This window comes from Mauremys reevesii, linkage group 1 (genome assembly GCF_016161935.1).
Source record: "Mauremys reevesii isolate NIE-2019 linkage group 1, ASM1616193v1, whole genome shotgun sequence".
Lineage (NCBI taxonomy): Eukaryota > Metazoa > Chordata > Testudines > Geoemydidae > Mauremys > Mauremys reevesii.
In genome coordinates, this window is record NC_052623.1 from 50,512,216 (window position 1) to 50,535,379 (window position 23,164).

Below are 23,164 nucleotides of genomic sequence, written 5' to 3' on the forward strand. Positions count from 1 at the left end.
TATTGTTGTCCAGGAAGAGGAGAGCCTCTTCCTCCTACACTACACTTCTCCAGATTATCTGGCATGGCACAGTTGTCTCACCTCCACCCAAACAACCTATGGGTTACTAGTATTCTCACTAAACAGAGCTGCCATTCAGGGCAATGTTGACTCAAGGTTTAAGGAGGATACTGGAATTCCTCTCCAGTGCTCCAGTTGTCCTGGCTGGAGATACATGGCTCTATACAGCAATTCCCTCCCTGTACTGCTTACCAGACAATGTCAATTCCATTCGCTGGTGAACAGCTGAGTGATAGTGGAGACAAAGAACCACTGCTACACTGAGCTGCTGCTAGTGCCCTGCCAGGTGGTCCACGCTCAGCACTGCTTTGGGCAGAGGACTTAGGGCAACTCTGAGTCAATTGTGGCACTAGATGTAGGAGGAGGGGAAAGCCAGCCCCAAAGAGAGGCCCAAGAAAGGAGGAAGATGAGATTGAACAGAGGGAGATACTTAGAGGAGGGAAGGAAAACAGGGAAAAGAGTGCGGAAAAAATACTGACAGACAGAATAAAAGCAAACTGCTATGTAAATGGGAGAGGGAATAAAAACAAAGGCGTAAGAATGTTAACACTATCTTTTGAGAAAGGTTTGCTTAATATAATGAAATACAATGATAAATGCATAAATAATTATATGTAAGCACATACACAGTCTGATCCTGCAACCATTTATGCAAATGGCAAAGCTTTCATTGACTTCAGCAATGCAGGAGTGGTGGATAGTTTAGGAGTCCCATTGGTTTTAACGATTCTGTGTGTTCCAGAGTTAGCACCTATCTCTAACTTGGGGAATCCTCTTCAGTGTGGTCCAGGATTTTCAAGTGGTTGAACTTTTAAAGGACACTGGTTATTCACAGTATTATTTGCACAGTAGCCAAACGCATTTTCATTATAGTTTAATCACAGTAACAGTCCTCTGGGATGTCTGGGACATTGTTGTATTTTCTTATGTTTTAAACCAGTTTGGTTTGATCCATCTCTAATTTAAAAAAAAAAAGACCTTGGCAACATCTTGAATCTTGTGCTTAAGCATTCTTTTATTAGACTTGAGAAACTATGATTAAGAGCTATTTTAAATCTAGTGCTGCTGAAATTTGAACAATCAAGCTTTTGGTTCATTTAAGGCACATAATGAAGCCTTTGATAGCATTTACAATATGCACAGTAGAGTCATCAGAAATGATTGTTTGCCAGATTTACTGTATCATTACAAGAAGGACAGACAAAGGCAAACTATCCCAAGCCTCGATATACAAAAACAAGCAAATCTGCGTTTGACAAATACATCAGGTCTTATTCTCAGGGCATTTTATAGGTAAAGTATTTGAAAGGATTATTTTGCAAGATGCACATAGAGGACCAGGGGCATTTTTCTAGTAATTTCCACAGGACAGAAGTGGCTGCTCATTAGTGAACATCAATTTTTGGCTCACAATGGAAGCCTACAGTATAGGATGACCTGCTTTATTTGCTCATTTGTTCAGTGTGAAGCAATGCTGAAAATATTTCTGTTGGGAGGCTCTTTCTCATTCTCTTTACTTGATTTAAAATTCTTTAATGGCAATTTCAGTTCTCTGCACATGCTACGTGCAGGCCGACACACCATAGCATGTATGCGTGCACGTTTTAAGAGATGAGTGAACAATATAGACCTGGAGTCTCATTTACACTTCAGTATCAGAGGGGTAGCCGTGTTAGTCTGGATCCGTAAAAGCAGCAAAGAGTCCTGTGGCACCATATAGACTAACAGACGTATTGGAACATGAGCTTTCGTGGGTGAATACCCACTTTGTCAGACGCGTGTGGTCATATTCCCACATGCATCTGACGAAGTGGGTATTCACTCAAGAAAGCTCATGCTCCAATATGTCTGTTAGTCTATAAGGTGCCACAGGACTCTTTGTCATCATTTACACTTAGCTCCCTTTACACAGCTTTGCCAGTGTAAAGGTGCATTTAAGTGGGGAAAAAATATATTTACACCCACTCTAAGCCTACTTCAGGCTATCAGAGTAGCATAAAGGCTCCTTTGTGTAAATGAGAATCAGACCCATAGAGTCCATCAGCCAGATCCTCAGCTGATGTAAAATTAGACCAGCTGAGGATCTGGCCATGTGTCAAATTAAACAAAGGCATTCTTGAACTACCTGTTGATCTGACCCACTTTTACCATCACTTAAGACTCAGTCTTCCCTTCCTGAAAACAGAAGGTGGCACAGGGAACAGAACACAACACAGACACTGTGGACAAGCTAATGGGCATCCATGGTTGCAGACAGCCACAATTAAATTTGGGTGCTTCAGTACATTTCCAATTAAGTCCAATTAACATTTGTTCTTTACTTGTTAATTTTACATACCTCACCGATGTTCCAACCCTAGTTTCCTCCAGTAATCTATCCAAGCACATCCTAATGACTCTGCCTTTCAATCCTTTATTAGTATACCCACATAAACAATGTACAAATGCAATTAGACTGGCTCTGCACACAGGGCCTGCTCCCAGCCCCATTGAAGTTGGTGGGAGTTTGACCACTTATTTCCATGAGGGCAGGATCAGGCCTTCTATACCTAGGCTGTTCTAAATGCAAACTCTAAGCTTCTGCCTGGGTGTGAGCTGTTCACATCTCTTCGTCTCTGGAAAGTGCCCGTCACTGTGGTGTCGGAGGGCCATCTATGTAGAAATGAGCTCAAAGCGCAAAAGTGAGATCACTCTTGCATTCAGGGGCTGCTTTGGAAGGGAGGTTTCCAGGCAAATCATTATATAGAAAAGGGCCATTGCAAAGTGCAGATAGGATTCGTGTTCAGATATTGAAGACTCTTGGGGTGGTCTGATCCAGGGTTTTAGTTCAGGCCAATTTCCAACTAAACTAACCTCTCTTGTCCTTAATCTATGTTTTTTCTATAGCACGGATGCCCTTTTCTGCAGTTTGGTGCTGAGTACCTTGAATTCCCTGATTGCTTTCTTACAAAGACTACCTTTTAAAATGGCTATAATAACTGAACAGGATCAATCCGCTCCTCTGCCATCCATTAACCCAGATCATCCCATCCGCTGGCAATCACGCGCAGCCTGAGCTTTCTTATTTTCATCAAGAGCCCTGGCTTTTCCTGCCCACAGTCTCAACAGAGGTGAATATGCTGGGAATCCCATGCGGATTATGTCTATGGGCAGGCACAAGACCCTCAATCCTTTATTACTGCATAAAGTCGATGGGAAAGACTGCATGCTTAGGGCTTATGAGGGTGTTCTCTGTGGCTGTCTGTCTCGATTCCTGCAAGTGAGGGAAGGCCCAGATCTGGGACTTTTAGGGCCCCTTTTACACTGCTCTGGCCCTTTTACCTGGTGTAAAGGGGCCAGAGCAGGGATGAGAATTTCACTCAGAGGGCCTAACCCCTTTACTTATTCTGTGTTAAATCAGCAGTAGCTCCACTGAACACAATGGACCTACAACCAGGGTAAAAGTGGTGCAAGAGAGGAGAATTTTCCCAGGCACCAATTTTCCCAGTACCTAATATTTTGTAGATACCTCCAAAATAGTAACCAGCATTCAAAGAAACAAAACGAAGTCAACATCATAATGTTGCTGCGTTTGCAGAGCTGCTCTCTGGGGAGCTGGCATAGGGTACTCACTTGGTATTCAGTTTGTTTGAGCCTAAACATAATGGAAGGGTAGGGGGAGAGGGAGCTAAGCCATCCAAGATAACATTCCAGTGCTGTGTGTGTTTATGGGTTCAGAAGGGTCAAATCAATTGAAGCTCAGTCAGAACATGATGAGGATATCTCTTCAGCTGTCCACGATCAACGTGGAACTGTCCAGAGATAGAAACGCCCAAAGAATAGCACTGTGTCAGTGCAGAGGAAACCAGTGATTGTACTGAACAATATCAATATCCCTCTGCGCCTTCCTTGGCAACCTCTGCCCAGACTAATGTAAGACAAACACAAATCTGCAGGGCAGATTGCAGGGTCAGTCATTTTGAGCAGGTGTTCCACACTGAGAAGCTAAGCTCAAAGCTGCAAGGCATGACTCCCATTGATTTGCACGGGCATCCCACAGCAAACAGTTCTGCACACCACTGCTTATGGCACCTGTTTCATTCCACCCAGAAGGAGACTTGTGGAGAAGGAGGGCCAGAAGCTCGGCTGATGTAAATCAGCAAGGCTCCCCTGAAACCATGGATGTTTGGCCCTGAATCTGACAGAGGAGATTCAGACCAGAGAAAATGAGACTAGAGGTAACAACTCAGGTTTGGTATAAATATGCTGGGGAAGTTGATTTGTACTGTTGGGACTGCTCTGCCTTTTCCAACCGTCACTGAATAACTTTTGAGGACTCTCCCCAATACATCTAATGCTGGCTAGCTAGCAAATAAAAGATGAAGTACGTAGCCATATATGAGCTGTGGCTGATCTAACTATAGGATATTAACACACATTCATTACTTTACCTGGGGTGAGTGGAGGTTGGAGAAAGGTTTTTCAGAGAAAATCAGCAGTTTAAAACATGCTTTTCTCATTCATTTTTATTATTCTATTTCCCTCTGTTTTTATTCTCATTTTATTCTCTCCATGGATTTGCATTCTCTGTGAGCCCATTAGTTTTGGGTGAGCTTTAAAAAGAACCTTTTCTCTTATCCCCAGATGGGTCTTTCCTTGTCCCTATATGATTAGTATTTTGTGGGGGACAAAATCCCACTAGAAATTTGAAATATATATAAGAAAAAGTTCTTTAGTAGCAAATGAGTTAATTTGAGCAAAGTAGGGGAAAAACAGGGACATTTTAATTACACTATTTGTCCCCCTCGATTCCATAAAGACAAACTTGTTGAGCAATGTTAGAACAGTTTTAAAAAATCCCATTCTTTAATTTGCCATCAGGAAACTATGAAAACAGGCTTCAATGTAGCCATCCTGCTGGTACTGGCCCACATAATTGACAAAGGTGAGTTACTTAAGTTCATTGCATAATTAATCACATAGTATCAATGTATCTGCATGATCTTAAAAAAATACACAGAATCCTAGGACTACACTGCAATACGTTTTAGATTTCAACTATAGAAATACTGAGGGAACAAAGATTTAAAGAAATAGCCACATTTTCAAGTGGTTTCCATTAATGTACCTTTATGCCCCACTCCTGCAAAAATGTAAGCATGTGTTTAATGTCATGCACTGTGAGTAGTTCCACTAATTTCAATGGCATTACTCACATTGGGTAAAGTTAATCATATGCAGAAATCTTTGCAGAAATTGGGCTCAGACTATAAGCTCTTGGAGGGAGGGACTGTTTTTTTTTATTGTACCTGTGGAGGCTCCTACCAAAATGGGGCCCTGATCCCTGATGGGGACTATAGTAACCACTGTAGTACAAATAATTGTGGGTTTATCAAGTGGAGTGTGCAAATCTTCACATCTGTCCATATAAACAGGCACTGGCAGATCTAACTACACAAAGCTGGCACTAATAGAGCACGTGGGTACCTAAAGTTAGACAGTTAAATCCAGAGAAGGATAACACCTGTAGCTTCCACGGGAGAGATGCCCGTGGTCACCATCTTTGAAAATCAGGCTAATTTTATGTAGATGGCAACTCTGGAGCTCAGTACCTAACTTTATACACTTTCAGGTGACATTCTAAACAAGTAGTGGACAGCATTATCTCCTGCAAATGTAAACACGCTTGTTTGTCTGAACAATTGGCTGAACAAGAAGTAGGACTGAGTGGACTTGCAGGCTCTGAAGTTTTACATTGTTTTATTTTTGAATGGAGTTTTTTTACATAATTCTACATTTGTAAGTTCAACTTTCATGATAAAGAGATTGCACTACAGTACTTGTATCAGGTGAATTGAAAAAAATCCTATTTTGTTTTGTTTTTACAGTGCGAATACTTGTAATAAAAATAAATATAAAATGAGCACTGTACACTTTGTATTCTGTATTGTAATTGAAATCAATATATTTGAAAATGTAGAAAACATCCAAAACTATTCAAATAAATGGTATTCTATTATTGTTTAACAGTGCGATTAATCACGATTAATTTTTTTAATCGCTTGACAACCCTAGTTTTGACAACTGAATAGTTAGTGTTTTGTCACGTGCTATATTCATCCTAAAACTCACTAGGAATGTATATTCAATCCTCCCCTGACAGGGGATATAACAACCTCCAGAATCCCTTGCAATGTCAGCTGGGATTCTCATGCTGCAGAAGGGAAAGTGGGGAGAAGAGGACCTCAAAATTCCATGCACACACTTAACATAAACTATTATTATTTTATCTGACTTGTCTTTTGGTAGGACCTACAATGTGCTATGCACTGTCTAAACATAGAGTATGACATATGGCCTGCCCAAAAGAGCTCACAATTTGAGAAGACAAACAAAAGTCATAGAGCAGGAAGAGGGATAAAAAACTTACAATTAACACTGCTTCCCTCCCTTCCAAACATCAATAATCCCCAAAGGTCTCTTGGCCTAGCAATTAACACCTAGCTACTTTTTTAACAGATAGCACACTAAAGTGGGTTTTAAAGGCCTAAAAAGAGGAAAGAGTCATGGCCTTATGGATCAGCTCAAGGAGAGTGCCCATGTGTTATGGGGCAGCATAGGAAAGACACTAAGGACAAAATTCAGGAAAGCATCTCTTGTCAAGAAAGTACTGAAGCACATGCATGAATTTAAGCAGAGTCTTAAGTCCCAGTGAAAGTCAGTGGGGCAGAACACATGTTTAAGTGCATTCCTTAACTGGGGCCTGTCACAAGCTGGCTGGCCCTTAAGGGTTCAGCCTGTGACAGTTCAGCTACCCACCCCACTCCCAAACCCCATACAGAGCTTATCCCGAACAGCTGGAGATGAGGTGGCTCAACTTAGTTATTAGACCCCACTGGCGGAAAGCTAGGGATACTCATGAAGCGTTGAGTGAGCCTAGCTGGGGAGAGGAGCTGGACGGTTCCCCCTGTCTGAGAAGCAGCCCTGAAAGCTGGCTGAGAAAGGAGAGAAAAGGAGACAGGGTGAGCTGGAAGCCTGACGGGAGGCAGGAACCCTGAGGAGCTGCAGTCTGTCTGAACTCCTGAGTGGGAGGAGGAATGTGCCAGCCCCTGGGCAGTGGGTTGTTAGAGCATGGGGACAAAGTATAGCAGTCATGGCCCACCTGTGAGCAAAGGCAGCCTGCTGAGCAGGGGGGCTGAAGATTCAGTTGGTTTGAATATTTCTGTTGGACTTTGATACAGAACTCTGTGGCCCTGGAAGAGGTAGGACTTTATAAAGTGGGCTGGCCACATAGCCAGGTGGCCAAAGGAGAGTGGGAGAAACTGAGGCAAAAGCTGCTGCAATGCTAGAGCCAGCCCGGGGCGGTGGGGAGTGTATTGGGGCAGCAACTTTGCCACAGGACCAAGGACTCGTGGAAGATGCAGACAATCAGGGATGCCGCTGACATCACTTGTGATGCATCGGGAGTGGGAGGCAACACACTAAAAGCTCAGTTTGGAGCTATTTTCTGTGCCCACAGAGGGCAGTAAAGGGGCATCATCTACCTCCTTACTCCCCTGCACAGGCTACCTGCATTGCTAGTCTTTGTGCAAGGGAGAGAGCAGTTGCCACAGGGCCACTAATCACTCTCCTGGGCAGGAGGGTGGCGAGTGTGTGAAGACTCTGGCTCTGCCTTTCCAATGCACCAGACAGTGCACCTGAGCTGGCACAGAGGGGGAAGTAAGCTCTCTCCCTGGAGCAAGGGGCCTCCAATTATTTAGGTGTCTATGTCTTTATCTGATGCCTAACGTTCACCACGTCTTGCAAAGGGAGTAAGCAGTATGTGAAGTATTAAAAATGGAGCATCTATATTTTTATTTGTTAGGAGGGCTAAAAGGAGGAAAGGGGAGTATTAAAAGAGAATCACAACAAAACGATTTTGAAGGCACATTTGAAACAAATCTGGAGACAAACCTGAAATAGAGCCAATGATTGATATTTAATTTGTTGCTTTTATCCTTTGATCACACGTTAAAGCTCATTTCTACTCATCTCATTAACTGAGTCTTCAGTGGTTTAGAAGTTATTAATTTTTATTTCGCATTATATGATCTACTATATAGTATTGCAGTTGTGTGTTTGTGAGGAGAGAGAGATGTTTCAACGGCACAGAACATCACTCTGATTCCTGACTAAGAAGAACCAACTCTTGTATCAATTCCACCCTATATTTTAAATAAAAATATAAAAAAATGTTTAAACTTTTAGGTCAAATAAAAGGATCCAATGTCGTAATCTATATGGCTTTCACCAGAGACTCCTCAGTGAAAAGGCCATTGTAATTTCTTTTAACCTACGCCTCACCTACAAATGAAAAGATCAAATTTAATTATTGTTTTGAAACTGGTACTTCTTATGTAACAAATATAGGAAATACTGTTGGTGAAATGGAGAACTGCAACTTTTTCTTACTAAAGCACATGTAGTGATTTCTGGTGCCACCTATTGGTGAGAATAGTACAGCAAATGATTCTCATTTGCATAATCTTAAAGAAAGGTACAATCAGGGGTGAAAGTAAAATTGAACTCTTACTGGTACGTGGGCTGACTCTGCCCCCCCCGGAAGGGCGGGGCTTTGGGCAGAAGGGGCGGGGCTAGGGGTCAGCATCGCCCAGCCAGCCTGTCCGTGCTGCCAGACCTGAGCCACCTGGGGCTCCAGCGGCAATTTAAAGGGCCTGAGGCTCCAGCGGCCGTTTCTGCTACTGCAGCAGCGGCCGCCAGAACCCCAAGCCCTTTTAAATGCCAGCCCCAAGGCAGCTGCTCCTTTTGTCCCCACTCCCCCCCCCATCGGCAGCCTTGGGGGGCAAAAGGGGCAATGACAAGCAGGATCCTTTGCCTTTGGCTTTAAAGTCAGCTATATGGGCCGGTACCAGCGGCCACTTTTTACTGGTACGCCGTACCATCCCGTACCACCTTACTTTCACCCCTGGGTACAATGGAAAAAGGAAGGTGTGATCTTACAAAGTGCTGAGCACTTTGGCCATGATCCACCAAAGCACTTAAGCATATGCTTAATTTGAAACATGGGTTGTCCTACTGAAGTCTGTAGCACTATTCATGTACTTCAAGTTAAGCATATGCATAAGGGCTTTGGTAACTGGCAGTAACTGCTCAGCATCTTGAAGGATTGCACCCTTCATTAGTAGTTATTATTCTATTGTTTGTGTCAAGGATTTTTAGTTAAGAATCTTTTAGACTTTATGAGTTAGGCCATATTTTGGCAAAATGAGTCAGTGTTCAAACTAGTCATAAAAGAAAACAAAGCTCGGGAAGGAGATTTGAATACAAAAGATTTGCTGAGCTCCAATATCACACGAGTCTTTATGATGGTGTTACGTTTTACACTGCTAATGTACAATGAGGTAAGAGCTGGGCATGTGTGGATTTATGATATTTCGATCTACTGGCGTATCGGAAGCTATATTTGCCTTTGTTTTTTTAGAATCCAAAATATCCTGAAGATTATTCCTTTGGAATTTCCAGAAGAAAGGGGAACTCATCTGTTGTAAAATGAATTTATAAGAGAAGCCTTGCAGAGAACATATTGTAAAGTACATTTGCTTTCTAAATACTATCTCTTGTGGACATTGCATGCATGATTAGAAGTCTACTATATACAGCACTAATAGTTTGTACCGTCAGCTCTACCTACAACTGTAAAGGAATGATGCAGAAGGTGCCACTTCTGGCATATTTTGCATAAGAAATTGCATTTTACCCAGATGTGTTAAAATACAAAAGACTGTGATAAAAAATCATACAAACTCTGCTGATTTCTCTACTGTAATTGCAAGCTTTATAACTGTAAAAAAAGAAGTTATTTTGATCATTGAAGTGTGGGGGTGGAACAGGTAAACAAGCTGTCCTACCTTGCTTTGGAATGATTTTGTCTACAAGGATGCCATATCCATGTAATTGTAGGCTGAGGAATACCATAAACAGTGCAAGTCAGCACTTGCTTGCTGCCCAGTAGGTAGAGATTGGGATCAGGAAATGATGACACTGCTTTTTCATAAATCTGGGGTTTCACTGTAAAATGCGTAAATAGAACAGAAGTCAGAAGGAGCTGAGTTTCTACTGCACTCTATCATCACGTAAGTAAAATCATCCCGCACAGTGGGAAGTTAGGAAACTGAACCCCCCTTGGGAATTGAAACAACACCAATGGGGAAAAGTACAGTGAGATGTGTAGATGTCAAAAAAACTTAAGTAATTCCAAAAAAAATGTAACTGTGGAGGGAAGACCCCAACCTGGTATAGATCAATGCAGTTCCATTGGCTCCAGTGTAGCTCTGCCAATCTACAGCAGGAGCTCGATCTTACTTCCAACAACTACTCAATGGGAAATTTTCCATTGACTTGACTTACACAGGATCAAGCCCTAGCTGAGAATCTGGCACTTCAATGAGTTTAATAACTAAGTAGATACCACACTGCAAACTTACCATTTACAATGAGTGTGACTGTTAGGTTCTTATACAAGTTCCACTGTCGTATACTCAGTGTTATAGTATAATTCCCTGCATCCTCTTCAGCAACATCTCTGATGATTAATGAATAGTCTTTAACCACATAGCGGGCACACTTTTCAGCAGCGGGCAACCCATCTTTTAACCTGTTAAAAGAACATTATAATGTATTATTATGAAAATGGTGTTTTTCAGAGTAACTATATGCTAGAATGTGAACATCCTCATGTTAAATGTTTTAAGCTATGAGCATCTATGGCAGACCAAGTTTGCACTTTAATGGTCAGAGGAAATCACATGGAAAACAGCATTTTGAGAAATAATGTTGCTTAAGTAGCCTCTATTCCTTCATCCTGTCTCTCTTTTGTGGCTAGGCTTAAGTATAGTATCTGTTTAATGTCTGGTATATGCTCTATCAGTGGCATATCAATCACTTGCAGGGCCTAGAACTCTATAGATTTAGGCCCAGATCTGTTAGGGTATTTAAGCATTGCTGCCCTCAGTGTCACAACCCCAAACTGAGCCAAAATCCCATTTTCAAAAGGGATCTAGGCACTTAGGAGTCTAAATCCCATATGCAGATGGAATTCAGACTCCTAAGTGACTAAATCCCTTTTGAAAATGAGATTTAGGCTTCTGAATCAGTCAGGCATTGAAACACTCAGCACAGCACTACCTAAATAGTTTTAAAATGTGGGCCTTTGTAAAATATTTATAAAGTACTTTGACAATGAAAATTCTATGTGTGTTAATATCTATATGATCTAACAGACCTCTCCAACTTTTAACTGGTCAAATCTATTTTTTAATATGTATGTTTGTATGAAAATGGGTTCTTCATGTGTTAAGACTCCAAGCTCTCCAGCTGCTTATTCCCAATTTTACATAATTGGGACCAATCCTTCATGCTTTACCCACATAAATAAAGTGAAGGTGAAGTCAGTAGGATACTGTTATGAGTAAGGGTTACTCCTATGAGTAAAAGCTGCATGACTCAGTCCCAAACCCTTTCTTTATGACATCATAAAACTTTCCTGAGTAAAGAGTTGTGACATCACAAACATGACCGTGATATCAGATGGGAAAAGAGCAACTGGATTGTGAAATTTTAAGAACTAGCTATCCTGAATTCATGCAGATAGCTTTAAAAACAATAGAAAGTAGAGTCATTTCTAAATAGAATATTGTTTTCAAAGTTTTATAGCTGGCATCAACAGTTCTTCCATAGCTTGATGTAGTAAGATTGATGTATTATTAATAGAGTACAAATAATTTTTTCTATAATGGTGACTTAGTTCACTAAATTGTTGGACACACTACTAAGGTGTCACGTTCTAAGAAACATTTAGGGTAAGGTCCTAGATGTCCATTGCCCAGTCTTTCCACGGGCAATGGAAATCTTATCTGTTTAGTGACTATATGTTTAGGACTTTTGGTTTCCCTCTGCAGTTCTGTTTCTATACGGACCGTCAAGAAATCAAACCACTAACTAGAAATGCAAAAGATTTAATAATGGCTTATACCAGTTTTATATAGATATTTCTTAATGTTCCATTTGGAGCGGCAAACGCAATGGGGGAGATTAAAACAAAACACAATGTTTGAAGCAAAAATAAATTCTGGCTGAGAGTACTATGAACTCACGCTGTTCATGTATTTATGGATTGTTTTTCTAATCAGTCTTGTCACACACCCTTTGTTAAAGTGTAATGAATCAAGCCAAAGCTATTGCCATTTAAAATTATTTGAACAACAAAATGGAGATCATGAATAGATAACATTGTTTGATATAAAGGTGCTTGGACAAATTCAAAAAACTTCTTAAAAGATTTCTTAATATAGTGCATTTGAGCCAAAAAAAAAAAATCTCAAGTCACTTAATTAGGTATAGAAACTACAGTCCACCAGAAAACTAAGCCAACCTCTAGTGATACTTTATAAGGCTGATTCTTTCAACCCAGTCATTAATTTTAATTAAAGTTTTTATTTCTCTCTAATATTCTCCCTGGCTGATCTGAAGATGGTCTTGTGGTCAAGACAGTGTCAGGAGAGCTGGATTCTAGTCCCACATCTGCCAGAGATTTCCCGTGTGACTTAGGGCAAGTCACCTACACTGTCTGTGCCTCTCCTTCTCAGTGTGTAAAATGGGGATACTATTTTCCTAACTCATGGGTATGTTGTGAGGATTTAGGTCCAGCAAAGCACAGAATTAACTTTAACCTCAGGAGTAGCTTCACTGAAGTCAATGGGACTACTTGTATGCTTGAAGTTAAGCACATGCTCAAGTGCTTTGCTGGATCAGGGCCTAATTAATTCATATTTGTGAATACTCTGAAATCCTCTGATGGAATGTGCAATAAAAATGCTAAATATTATAATAATTTATTTCCATATCAGGGTACAGTATTTCAATATGTTACCTGGAAATCAAATCATTAAACCCGAGCAAAGGTGTTATTTTCCCACCCAAGAGGTAGTTCCTTTATCTATGTGGAAGTAACTGTAATCCTACCATACAACCTCTGGTGAGGGAAATGCCTTCACTTTCATTGACAGCCGATAGGATTTTCTGCCAGCTACAGCCTCAAGCACACTTTTCCTTCGGTGTTTCAAAGTAATAAATGTTTTATCTTAAAAAAAAAATACAACATAGTTAAGATACTGATTCTCAATCAGGCTTCATACTTATTACAGACAATAAGACATATGTTATGGTGACCTTTACAAAAAGGCGTCTAACAGGGATCTCTGATTATTTGGGCATCCATGGATTCTGAGATCAAGGCTATGTCTGCACGACATAGCTTTTAGTGACACGGCACATGATGTAGCCGCTGTTTGTCGGCTTTCCTGCCAACAAAAAACTTCCACCCCCAATGAGCGGCATTAGCGTTGTCTGCAGAAGAGTGCTCCTGCTCACAAAGTGCTGTTCACACCAGCACTTGTCAACAAAACTTTTGTCTTTCGGGGGAAGTGGTTTTTAAACACCCCTGAACAACAAAAGTTTTGTCTTTCACTTGCCAGTGTAGACAAAGCCAAAGCCAAAGACTAAGCTCTGAGTTCCCAGAGATTTTCAGCGATCAGTGAAGCCATTACAAAACCTAATGGATCAGCACAAACATTCAGAAATTTGAGCTTTGATCCATGGCCCATAAACTTGGCTATATATTTCAAAGAGGATTTTTCCAGGGGAAGGAATGTTTATTTATCTTCATCAGAGATATAACAACAACAACAAGACAAAAAGCCTCTGGATCAGTGGCTTACAATTGCTTTGTCAAACAAAGAAATTCTTCATAACGTCATTAAAATCATGTCTAATCTATTCACTTTGTCCAATTACATTACTGTATATTGTCCCATGTTTCAATCTTTATGATGAGTTAGTTTGCCTAACAAAGTTATGTATAGAATATTCTTTAGCACTGGAAGAAGACCTTTTCTTCTAAAAACTGTAAAGTCTGGTTCAAAGGAAAACATATGACAGATCAATGGGCTGTAGATGTCCTTTGAAAGTGCAGACATATCTATACTTAACTATGTTCTGAGTATCAAGGATAAGGTTAAGAATAATGCATGCAAGTCACAATGCAATATTTCAGTACCATCAATCAGATGTTACCTAGACTTCAAGAAGATTATTTGCTCAAATAAAGATTTGCAAGCTGGGCCCATTTTTTCTGTTCCTTTACAAAGTGCATTTCTACCCCACCCTTCAGAACAGTGTCAGGAATGCATGTTTTACAGTCATAAAAAATAACTATGAGTTTTAAACAAATCTTTGTAACCTAAATGTAAAAAATAGTTTCACCTTCTTTGAATATTGATAAAAACCTGCTTCCGAGCTGAGAAACCTAGCTGGTGAAAGCTCAGATCCTGAGGGCTTCAGGTTGATTCATTCTAATTTATAACAATGTAGCTGTAATTGTTCAACCTGTGCTCTGGACACCCAAATCAGTGATTAAAACAGACAAAATAATCCAGTAGGACTGCCCAGGAACATAACCACCTGGACCCTCAGCACACACCTGGACCCTCTAACAACACGAGAAGACGGAGACAAAAAAGGGCTTTGGAACATGCCCAGAACAAATGCAGGTTCTGGACAATAAGGGATGTGAGTTCCAAACCCAAGAACCCTCCCAGAGAACAGCCTTTCAGCAGCCTCCTCTCATTTAGTATCAAGGCAGGGAGCGCCAATGTGAGTGCCTTGGCTGATCTCTGCTGGAGATATGTCCAGGGCTGGCTCCAGCTTTTTAGCCGCCCCAAGCAATGAAGCCAAAAAAAAAAAAGATAAAGCCGCAATCAGCAGCACTTCAGCGGCAGCTCTACCTCATCGCTTCATTCTTCGGTGGCGGGTCCTTTCCTCGGAGAGGGAGTGAGGGAGTTCAGCTGGTTTAATGCCCTCAAACTGAGCCTCCTTTTCATAAATGAGCTGCAGTAGCCTGCACTTGATTCAGCATTTGAATTGTCTCAAGGTGTAGCTCCATACAGAGTGCACCACATCAATCTACTTTCCATGTGTGTCTGGTAAGGAGTGAATCATATACACAGCTGGAGATGTAATTCTCATGAGCTTCACATAACAAAGAACGACCAGGAGCCAAAATCAGTATCATGGGCTATATGGTTTGCATACCACTGGGCATAGGTAACAAAAGTAAATGTTGCCCAGAAAAGAAGCATTGAGGTTCTTCCATTTAAATTAAGCCTGTATATTTGTCTCTTGTTTGGGAGTCTTTATGGTGCTAGTGCCTACTTTTGCTGGTATTGACTAGTGAAGAATTTTTATGCACTTTGCAAACAAAAGTGATCAGATTAGTGACCAGACTAAAGCTATCTACTACCAATGAAATAAAACAGTGTCTTGGATCAAATGGTACATATTCTGTTCCCAGCTCTTTTCTCTTCCTATGACTGGCTTGCCAAAAATTCACCTCCATTTTGTCCTTGTGTACAAAAAGTTTCTAACCATTGTTTAGCTTTGAACACGGATCATGAGCATTATACGTTCTATACATCCACACTATTTTTTACCATAAACGTGGACTGTTGTGTTAACAGATTTGACCGAAGGTCCACTCTTCACATGGCAGGTATACTGGCCTTTATCAATATCACGCACTTTGTCAACAACAAGAATACTGTAGAAAATATTGGCATCTGTATTCCTTTGGCCAATGCGATTGATTATAGATGCTCTGCGGTTTGCCTAGAAAGAAAAAAAGTGTAAATCAAATATTATTAATTATTAAGAATGTAAGACATTATTATTATTATTATTATTTTCTGGATGACAGTGCCCAAGAACCCCAATTGGGATTCAAGCCCCTTGTGCTGTTCAACACACAGAGAAAGACATGGTCTCCACCCCAAAGGGCTTACAAATTAAATTAGACCCAATATAACGAGCAGCAATTAGTGATTATTATTTAAATAATAATAGCAATAGCATCCAAAATCTACTAGGCACTTTCCAAATACAGAGGAGGGCCAGACCACTATGTACAGTCTAAAATATAATGACACAATGAGTAGCAGCAATCTCATCCTTGGCTGCTCCTTTGGCACTGCCCTCAGAACCTTTAGTGCTAGTGGCAATGTGAGAGTTGCCACTGGGACTCAATGCACATGGGCAAATTTCCCTGGCTCCAGGGTGAGGGGGTAGAGGAGGACTAGCAAGCCCAGCTGCTCCTGTACCTTCCCCACTATTCTTTCTCTGCAGTAGGTAGGGGCCGGGAGAGGAATGAGAGAGTTAAATCGAACAAGATTATCTGATTGCTCAGCAAGGGCTAGTGCAAGACATACTGGAACAGAGGGATGCTTTGGGGGGCGGGGGGGGGGTTATTCACAGTAAATGCAGGTCTTAGCTAACCATGCTTGTGTAGCTGTCATGGCAGAACTGGATCTTAAGGAGGTATTGGATTTGGGGTCCTATAACTCTTCCTAACCAAAGCAATCCTCTGCTCTGCCTGTGCGACCCAGTGAACTAGAATGACACTTGTCCATAGAGAGTCCAATCCCCCAAAACAAGAAACACTGGTGTAGGGGCTGAAAGGCTCATGTATTAACCCAGTGTGCCTGCTAACCCTTCATTTAAAATTTAATCCAGTTATTAATTACTATAGTGCTACATCTACCAATTTTGCATATGGCTACATAGTGACTTCCCAACTTTAAATATTGACAGCTACAGGGCCCCGACACGGGGGAGTGAGTGGAAATGAGACCTGAGATGCAGTTGGGGCAGAGTTATGTCGCACCTAGGAGATAAGGCTGAAGAATCCGAGTAATGCTGACAAGACATACAGACAATGAAAAAAGAACAGGAGTACGTGTGGCACCTTAGAGACTAACACATTTATTTGGGCATAAGCTTTCATGGGCTAAAGCCCACTTCATCAGATGCATGCAGATGCATGCAGTGGGAAATACAATAGGAAGATATATAGATATAGATATAGATATAGATATAGATATACATACAGAACATGAAAAAATGGGTGTTGTCATACCAACTCTAACGAAGGTGGGCTCTTACCAGCAGGAGAAAAGAAACTTTTGTAGTGATAATCAAGATGGCCCATTTCAAACAGTTGACAAGAAGGTGTGAGTAACAGTAGGGGGAAAATTAGCATGGGGAAATAGTTTTTACTTTATGTAATGACCCATCCACTCCCAGTCCTTATTCAAGCCTAATTTAATGGTGTCCAGTTTGCAAATTAATTTCAGTTCTGCAGTTTCTTGTTGGAGTCTGTTTTTGAAGTATTTTTTGTTGAAGAATATATACCTTCAAATCAGCGGCACTGCTATGGGAACCTGCATGGCCGCACAGTATGCCAACATTTTTATGGCTGTCTTAGAACAACGCTTCCTCAGCTCTCATCCCCTAATGCCCCTACTCTACTTGCGCTACATTGATGACATCTTCATCATCTGGACCCATGGAAAAGAAGCTCTTGAGGAATTCCACCAGGATTTCAACAATTTCCATCCCACCATCAACCTCAGCCTGGACCAGTCCACACAAGAGATCCACTTCCTGGACAGTACAGTGCTAACAAACAATGGTAACATAAACACCACCCTATACCAGAAACCTACTGACCGCTATACTTACCTACATGCCTCCAACTTTCATCCAGACCACATCACACGATCCATTGTATACAGCCAAGCTCTAAGATACAATCGTATTTGCTTCAATCTCTCAGACAGAGACAAACACCTACAGAATCTCTATCAAGCATTCTTAAAACTACAATACCCACCTGCAGAAGTGAAGAAACAGATTGACAAAGCCAGAAGAATATCCAGAAGTCACCTACTACGGGACAGGCCCAACAAAGAAAGTAACAGAATGCCACTAGCCATCACCTTTAGCCCCCAACTAAAACCTCTCCAGCGCATCATCAAGGATCTACAGCCTATCCTGAAGGACGATCCCTCACTCTCACAGATCTTGGGAGACAGGCCAGTCCTCACTTATCGACAGCCCCCAAGCCTGAAGCAAATACTCACCAGCAACCACACACCACACAACAAAAACACTAACCCAGGAACCTATCCTTGCAACAAAACCCATTGCCAACTCTGTACACATATCTATTCAAGGGACACCATAATAGGACCTAATCACATCAGCCACACCATCCACGGCTCATCCACCTGCACATCTGCCAATGTGATATATGCCATCATGTGCCAGCAATGCCCCTGTGCCATGTACATTGGCCAAACCAGACAGTCTCTATGCAAAATAATAAATGGACACAAATCAGACGTCAACAATTATAACATTCAAAAACAAGTCAGAGAAAACTTCAACCTCCCTGGCCACTCAATTACAGACCTAAAAGTGGCAATTTGTCAAGAAAAAAACTTCAAAAACAGACTCCAACGAGAAACTGCAGAACTGGAATTAATTTGCAAACTGGACACCATTAAATTAGGCTTGAACAAGGACTGGGAGTGGATGGGTCATTACACAAAGTAAAAACTATTTCCCCAAGCTATTTTCCCCCTACTGTTACTCACACCTTCTTGTCAACTGTTTGAAATGGGCCATCCTGATTATCACTACAAAAGCTTTTTTTCTCCTGCTGGTAATAGCCCACCTTAATTGATTAGTTTCTTTAGAGCTGGTATGGCAACACCCATTTTTTCATGTTCTCTGTGTATATATATATCTATCTTCCTACTGTATTTTCCATTGCATGCATCTGATGAAGTGGGTTTTAGCCCATGAAAGCTTATGCCCAAATAAATGTGTTAGTCTCTAAGGTGCCACAAGTACTCCTGTTCTTTTTGCTGATACAGACTAACATGGCTAACACAGTGAAAAGAGCAACAAAGAGTCCTGTGGCACCTTATAGACTAACAGACATATTGGAGCATAAGCTTTCGTGGGTGAATACCCACTTCGTCAGGCACATGCATCTGACGAAGTGGGTATTCACCCACGAAAGCTTATGCTCGAATACGTCTGTTAGTCTTTAAGGTGCCACAGGACTCTTTGTCACTTTTTACAGATCCAGACTAACACAGCTACCCCTCTGATACTTGACACTGAAAACAGACAATGAAGAGATTCCACAGGAAAGGGTGGAAGCAACAGGAGTGGAAGATTGTGTTACCTGCAGGATGTTGAATAAAATGGAGAAGAAATAGGAGGCCACAGAGGAGAAGATTTACAGTAGATAAGGTGTGTGCCAGGGTGTTAGCAGCAGGAACAGAGAAGGGGAGAATTCTGGAAACATTACAGAGAGAGAGAAATGACAAGATTTGGCAAGAAAATAGGGTGGAGCAGAAGATAAACTGAAGCTGAGGCATTATTTCCTGTGACTCCCCCTCAGCCTTTGGCCTCAGAGTTTTATTTAACCCAGAATATTGTTATTGTCTTATAAAACACTGAGCGCCCTATCATCTAAATAAAAACAAAACACTACTTCACAGCGCAAAGTGTAATGTTAAGCAACGGATCAATGGCAAGGCAACAATGTGCCACTCTAGCATGCTCAGAGTATTGTTTGTTGCTAAGTTATTTATTTCTGAGATGAAAAAATGTTAGCGCAAACAGCTACAGTCTGCTAGAAGCCGCTGGTGTAATCATTCTGACATCGTGTAATCATAATTTCAGGTTGTGATTAGGCACAATGACTGACATTATAAATGATCATGACTTGGATCTACAGTATAAATCAAGCTGACATGAAAGGACTGGGAGCTGTAAACCTTAAACGAATGTCAAAAATTTCTTATCAGCTTAACACGGACTCCCTGGCAGTTGTTTCATAAATGACAAGTATTTATGAGGATGCTCCCAATCTGGGGAGAGGCAGGAGAGGGGAAATACATTCAAGATCATTCTTGTAGTTGTCAAAACAAGAGAATTGTTCATGTGACACTTAACAAATGAGATCTTGGCTAGCTGAATAGTAATATCTTTTCTAAACATGCTTGAGTCGGGTGCCTGACTGTCTGCCAGTCCTTTACATGAATGGGCTTAGAAAGATGGTTTAACTGAAAACTTTTCTGTTACAAAAGAGAACTTGGCACTGGGTGATAAATTTCTATTACTTCACTGAACCCAAGAAGAAGTTCCCAAGGATGAAACAATTCTCCTGCTCACTCCTGATTATGCAATATACTGCAGTGTATTGTGTAAACATGTTTACTAATTCAATTAAGCAAAATAATAATTGTAAAAAGGCAATAAAAAACATGTCAGTGAGGGTCATGACTATGGAATGCCAAGTATGGCAGGTATTTCCAGCCAAAATTCCTATTGGGGTTGCTTATTAATGGGATGATGTTTTAGAAAATAAGTAGCTTTTTACATACAGACCAAAGCACTCACCCCACCAGGGTAACTCCATGTCATCTGAACTCTTGTGTTCCAGGCTGCAGCAACTGTGCAGTTAACAGCCAGGGTGTCTCCTTTCAGCAATTTTACTAGGTTTGGGGTGTTTAGTTGGACATCAAATATTGTGTTGGCTGCAGATCACAAAGAAAAAGGAAAAATGAATAGCATCACACCAACATAATGCCATGGTTACAAGACTGAGACAGGTGAACGCTACTCACTTTGCCGGTGCGTTAGGTATTTCGTACTATACTTATGCCCATCAATGGTTGTCTCGCAGCTCATGAGACCTATGAATCTGTACGTTGCCTTTGGTATTATAAAGCCTTTCGTGCTATCCCAAATTATTGTCTTCCCATCAGGAATCAGAGTTTCTGGTGGAATCTGAAAATGAAGAATATATTTGATAAAACGAATCCATTTTTATTTCCACAAAGCCCCCTTCCCAAAAACCTTTGGAGGCTTAATAAAAAGGAATTTAAAAAACATTTCTAAAAAGTGCCAATCAACTAAAAAATGACAAGATTTAATTAGGCATATTTTCAAGTAATTGTTTTATGTTAAATTAAAAGAAAATCTGGGTGCAGAATGTGAAGGTTTCATTTGCATCCATCATTCCATTATTTACTGCAGGATGTAAATTAATATACAAATGATTGACACTGGCCTTAGCCTAGGAGCTTAGTCTGCCTACAATGCTACTGGCTTTAGTTGGCAGCCAAAGTGCCTTAGACAGACAGACTGTAATTAACTATTCTGGTCTGGCTATTGAGAAAGAAATACACATTTTTTCCCTATGGTTGACGGATTAACTTCCTTTGCTGTCATCTTGTGCCTTTAACAAATGCCAGCTCAGATTCAGTTTGATGCATCTCTTGATTTCTGTTGTCTTCTAAGGGCACTAGATTGTTTCAGAAAGAGTGTGAATAATATGTGTGCATGTTCCCAAACTGACACATCATAATATGCATGCTTCTCATGACTATCACAGCACACAATCCATGAATCATAAGGCCTCAGAGCTTCCTCAGTCATGCTAATTGTAGTTCTTACTGGAAAATGAAGAAAGCCACAGGAGGTTGTGACCTTAATTTTTCAGAAGTGATTAGTGATTTTAGGTGCTCAACTTGAGACACATTAATTGGGTCTTATTTTCAGAGACTCAGTGCTCAGCACTGAAAATCAGGCACCTTTAAGGCATCTCAGGTTGAGTACCCAAAAACTGAGGAATCCAAAATCATTAGTCATCTCTGAAACTTTAGTCCCAAAAGTCCAATATAATCCCCGGCACATGGGAGTTACAGTCAGGAACTATTCAAATGCTCCGTCAGTGGTAGCAGTTAATATTTTACATGATCACCTTCTGAATTTGAAACCCATTTTGATACAACAAAAACTGCAAAGGCAAAATATGATACCAGCATTGCGGTTCACGCAAAAACATGTTTAGAAGTCTTGTTTTCTCATGTAGCATCTTGAACATCATCATCAGACAATTACATATTTTCCAATATCTCCTGCCCTTCAAATGTACTAATTCCTTTTGTTACTGTAACAAAAATCCCCCTTCTCAAAAAACATGGCAATGGGCAAAAGGCTCGGAGTACGGAAATTCACAATGCCATTTCTATTCTCATGTTGTATAGAAGAACTGTACATTTTTTTTAAGATTACTTCCAGCTGAGCTGAGGTGTACTAGTGTTCTGAGAAAGGACTGGTGTGTGCACCTTCCCCTCCAAAGTCAACAAAACACCTTTGCCACTGCCACTTCTTTCTGCCACCAGCCTCGCCGCATTCCTTTCACCTCTTTCCTTCCCACTTGCTTGACCGGAGAACTTGTCTTCTGGCCAGCCCTCCTCTTCCTGCAGCCAAAGCCTTAGGGATGAATGCCCAGAATTTGGGGGCTTGTGATTAGATGGCTTCTTCCTGCACAGAACACCTTCCCTCCTAAATGTGGCACCCTCAGTGCTGCCTATTCAGCACAGGCCTAAAGCTGCCCTCAAGATCTCCCTCGTCATCGCATGCCATTTCCTCTGACAGACATGAATGATGAATAATTACAGCTGGCACAAAAGTGCTGAAGTAGAATAGAATTCCTTATCTTTACAACATCTGATAAGAAGCTATAATAAGCTTACAAATCACAGGGGATGTATGTGTTACACACATAAGCACAGTCCATTACTTTATAGCCTGCTGGCTGACACTCAGCAATGCCTTGTATTCTAGGGACTGGCGCTATTGTAGTTACTGTTTCTACATACAAACAATATGTTTAACCAGTTCACGGCTCCATTTTCAAGCCATCCAGCTGGATTTACCCCCCGCTGGTTCAGTGGAGGTTCAGGTTGTCCTTATTGTTTCACTGCTGCATTCCCCCAGGGGTTCTGCTGGGAGATAAGAGGAGGATTCAATTTGCAGTCCAGGCTCCACAGGAGCCCCACAAGCTGATGCTGCCCAGGGCAAGCTGAATTCCATTTAATTAATTAATCAGTTAATAAATTTGCATTAGCCTAGCTTTGGGGCTAAGAGTGTTGTTCATCGAGACTTAGTACATAGCACATGCTTCCCTTTAGCTAGAAAAGCTCTTAACACTGACCCTCTCTGGGAGTGGCACAGGACGAGGGAGAGAGTCCAAATGACTAGAACAAACCTTTACAAACTTAATCTCATTTTGTGAAGCTGGAGTATAGTTTGAGAGGTTCACAAACCCTCAGGCTCCAGGAGCCCCACCCATCCCTAATGCAAATCC

At 41.1% G+C, this 23,164-nt stretch overlaps 1 protein-coding gene across 2 annotated transcripts in view; it reads right to left on the reverse strand.

The window, feature by feature from the left end:
• FLT1 (fms related receptor tyrosine kinase 1) overlaps positions 1–23,164 on the reverse strand; it is a 155,671-nt gene that overhangs the window by 94,689 nt on the left and 37,818 nt on the right. For both annotated transcript variants that reach the window (XM_039501796.1, XM_039501726.1), the window contains exons 5-10: positions 20,634–20,796; positions 20,407–20,543; positions 15,585–15,759; positions 13,060–13,177; positions 10,524–10,693; positions 9,948–10,107 (exon numbers count right to left, since the gene is read on the reverse strand). In XM_039501796.1, the coding sequence (XP_039357730.1) occupies positions 9,948–10,107; positions 10,524–10,693; positions 13,060–13,177; positions 15,585–15,759; positions 20,407–20,543; positions 20,634–20,796 (923 nt within the window). The remainder of the gene's footprint in view (positions 1–9,947; positions 10,108–10,523; positions 10,694–13,059; positions 13,178–15,584; positions 15,760–20,406; positions 20,544–20,633; positions 20,797–23,164) is intronic.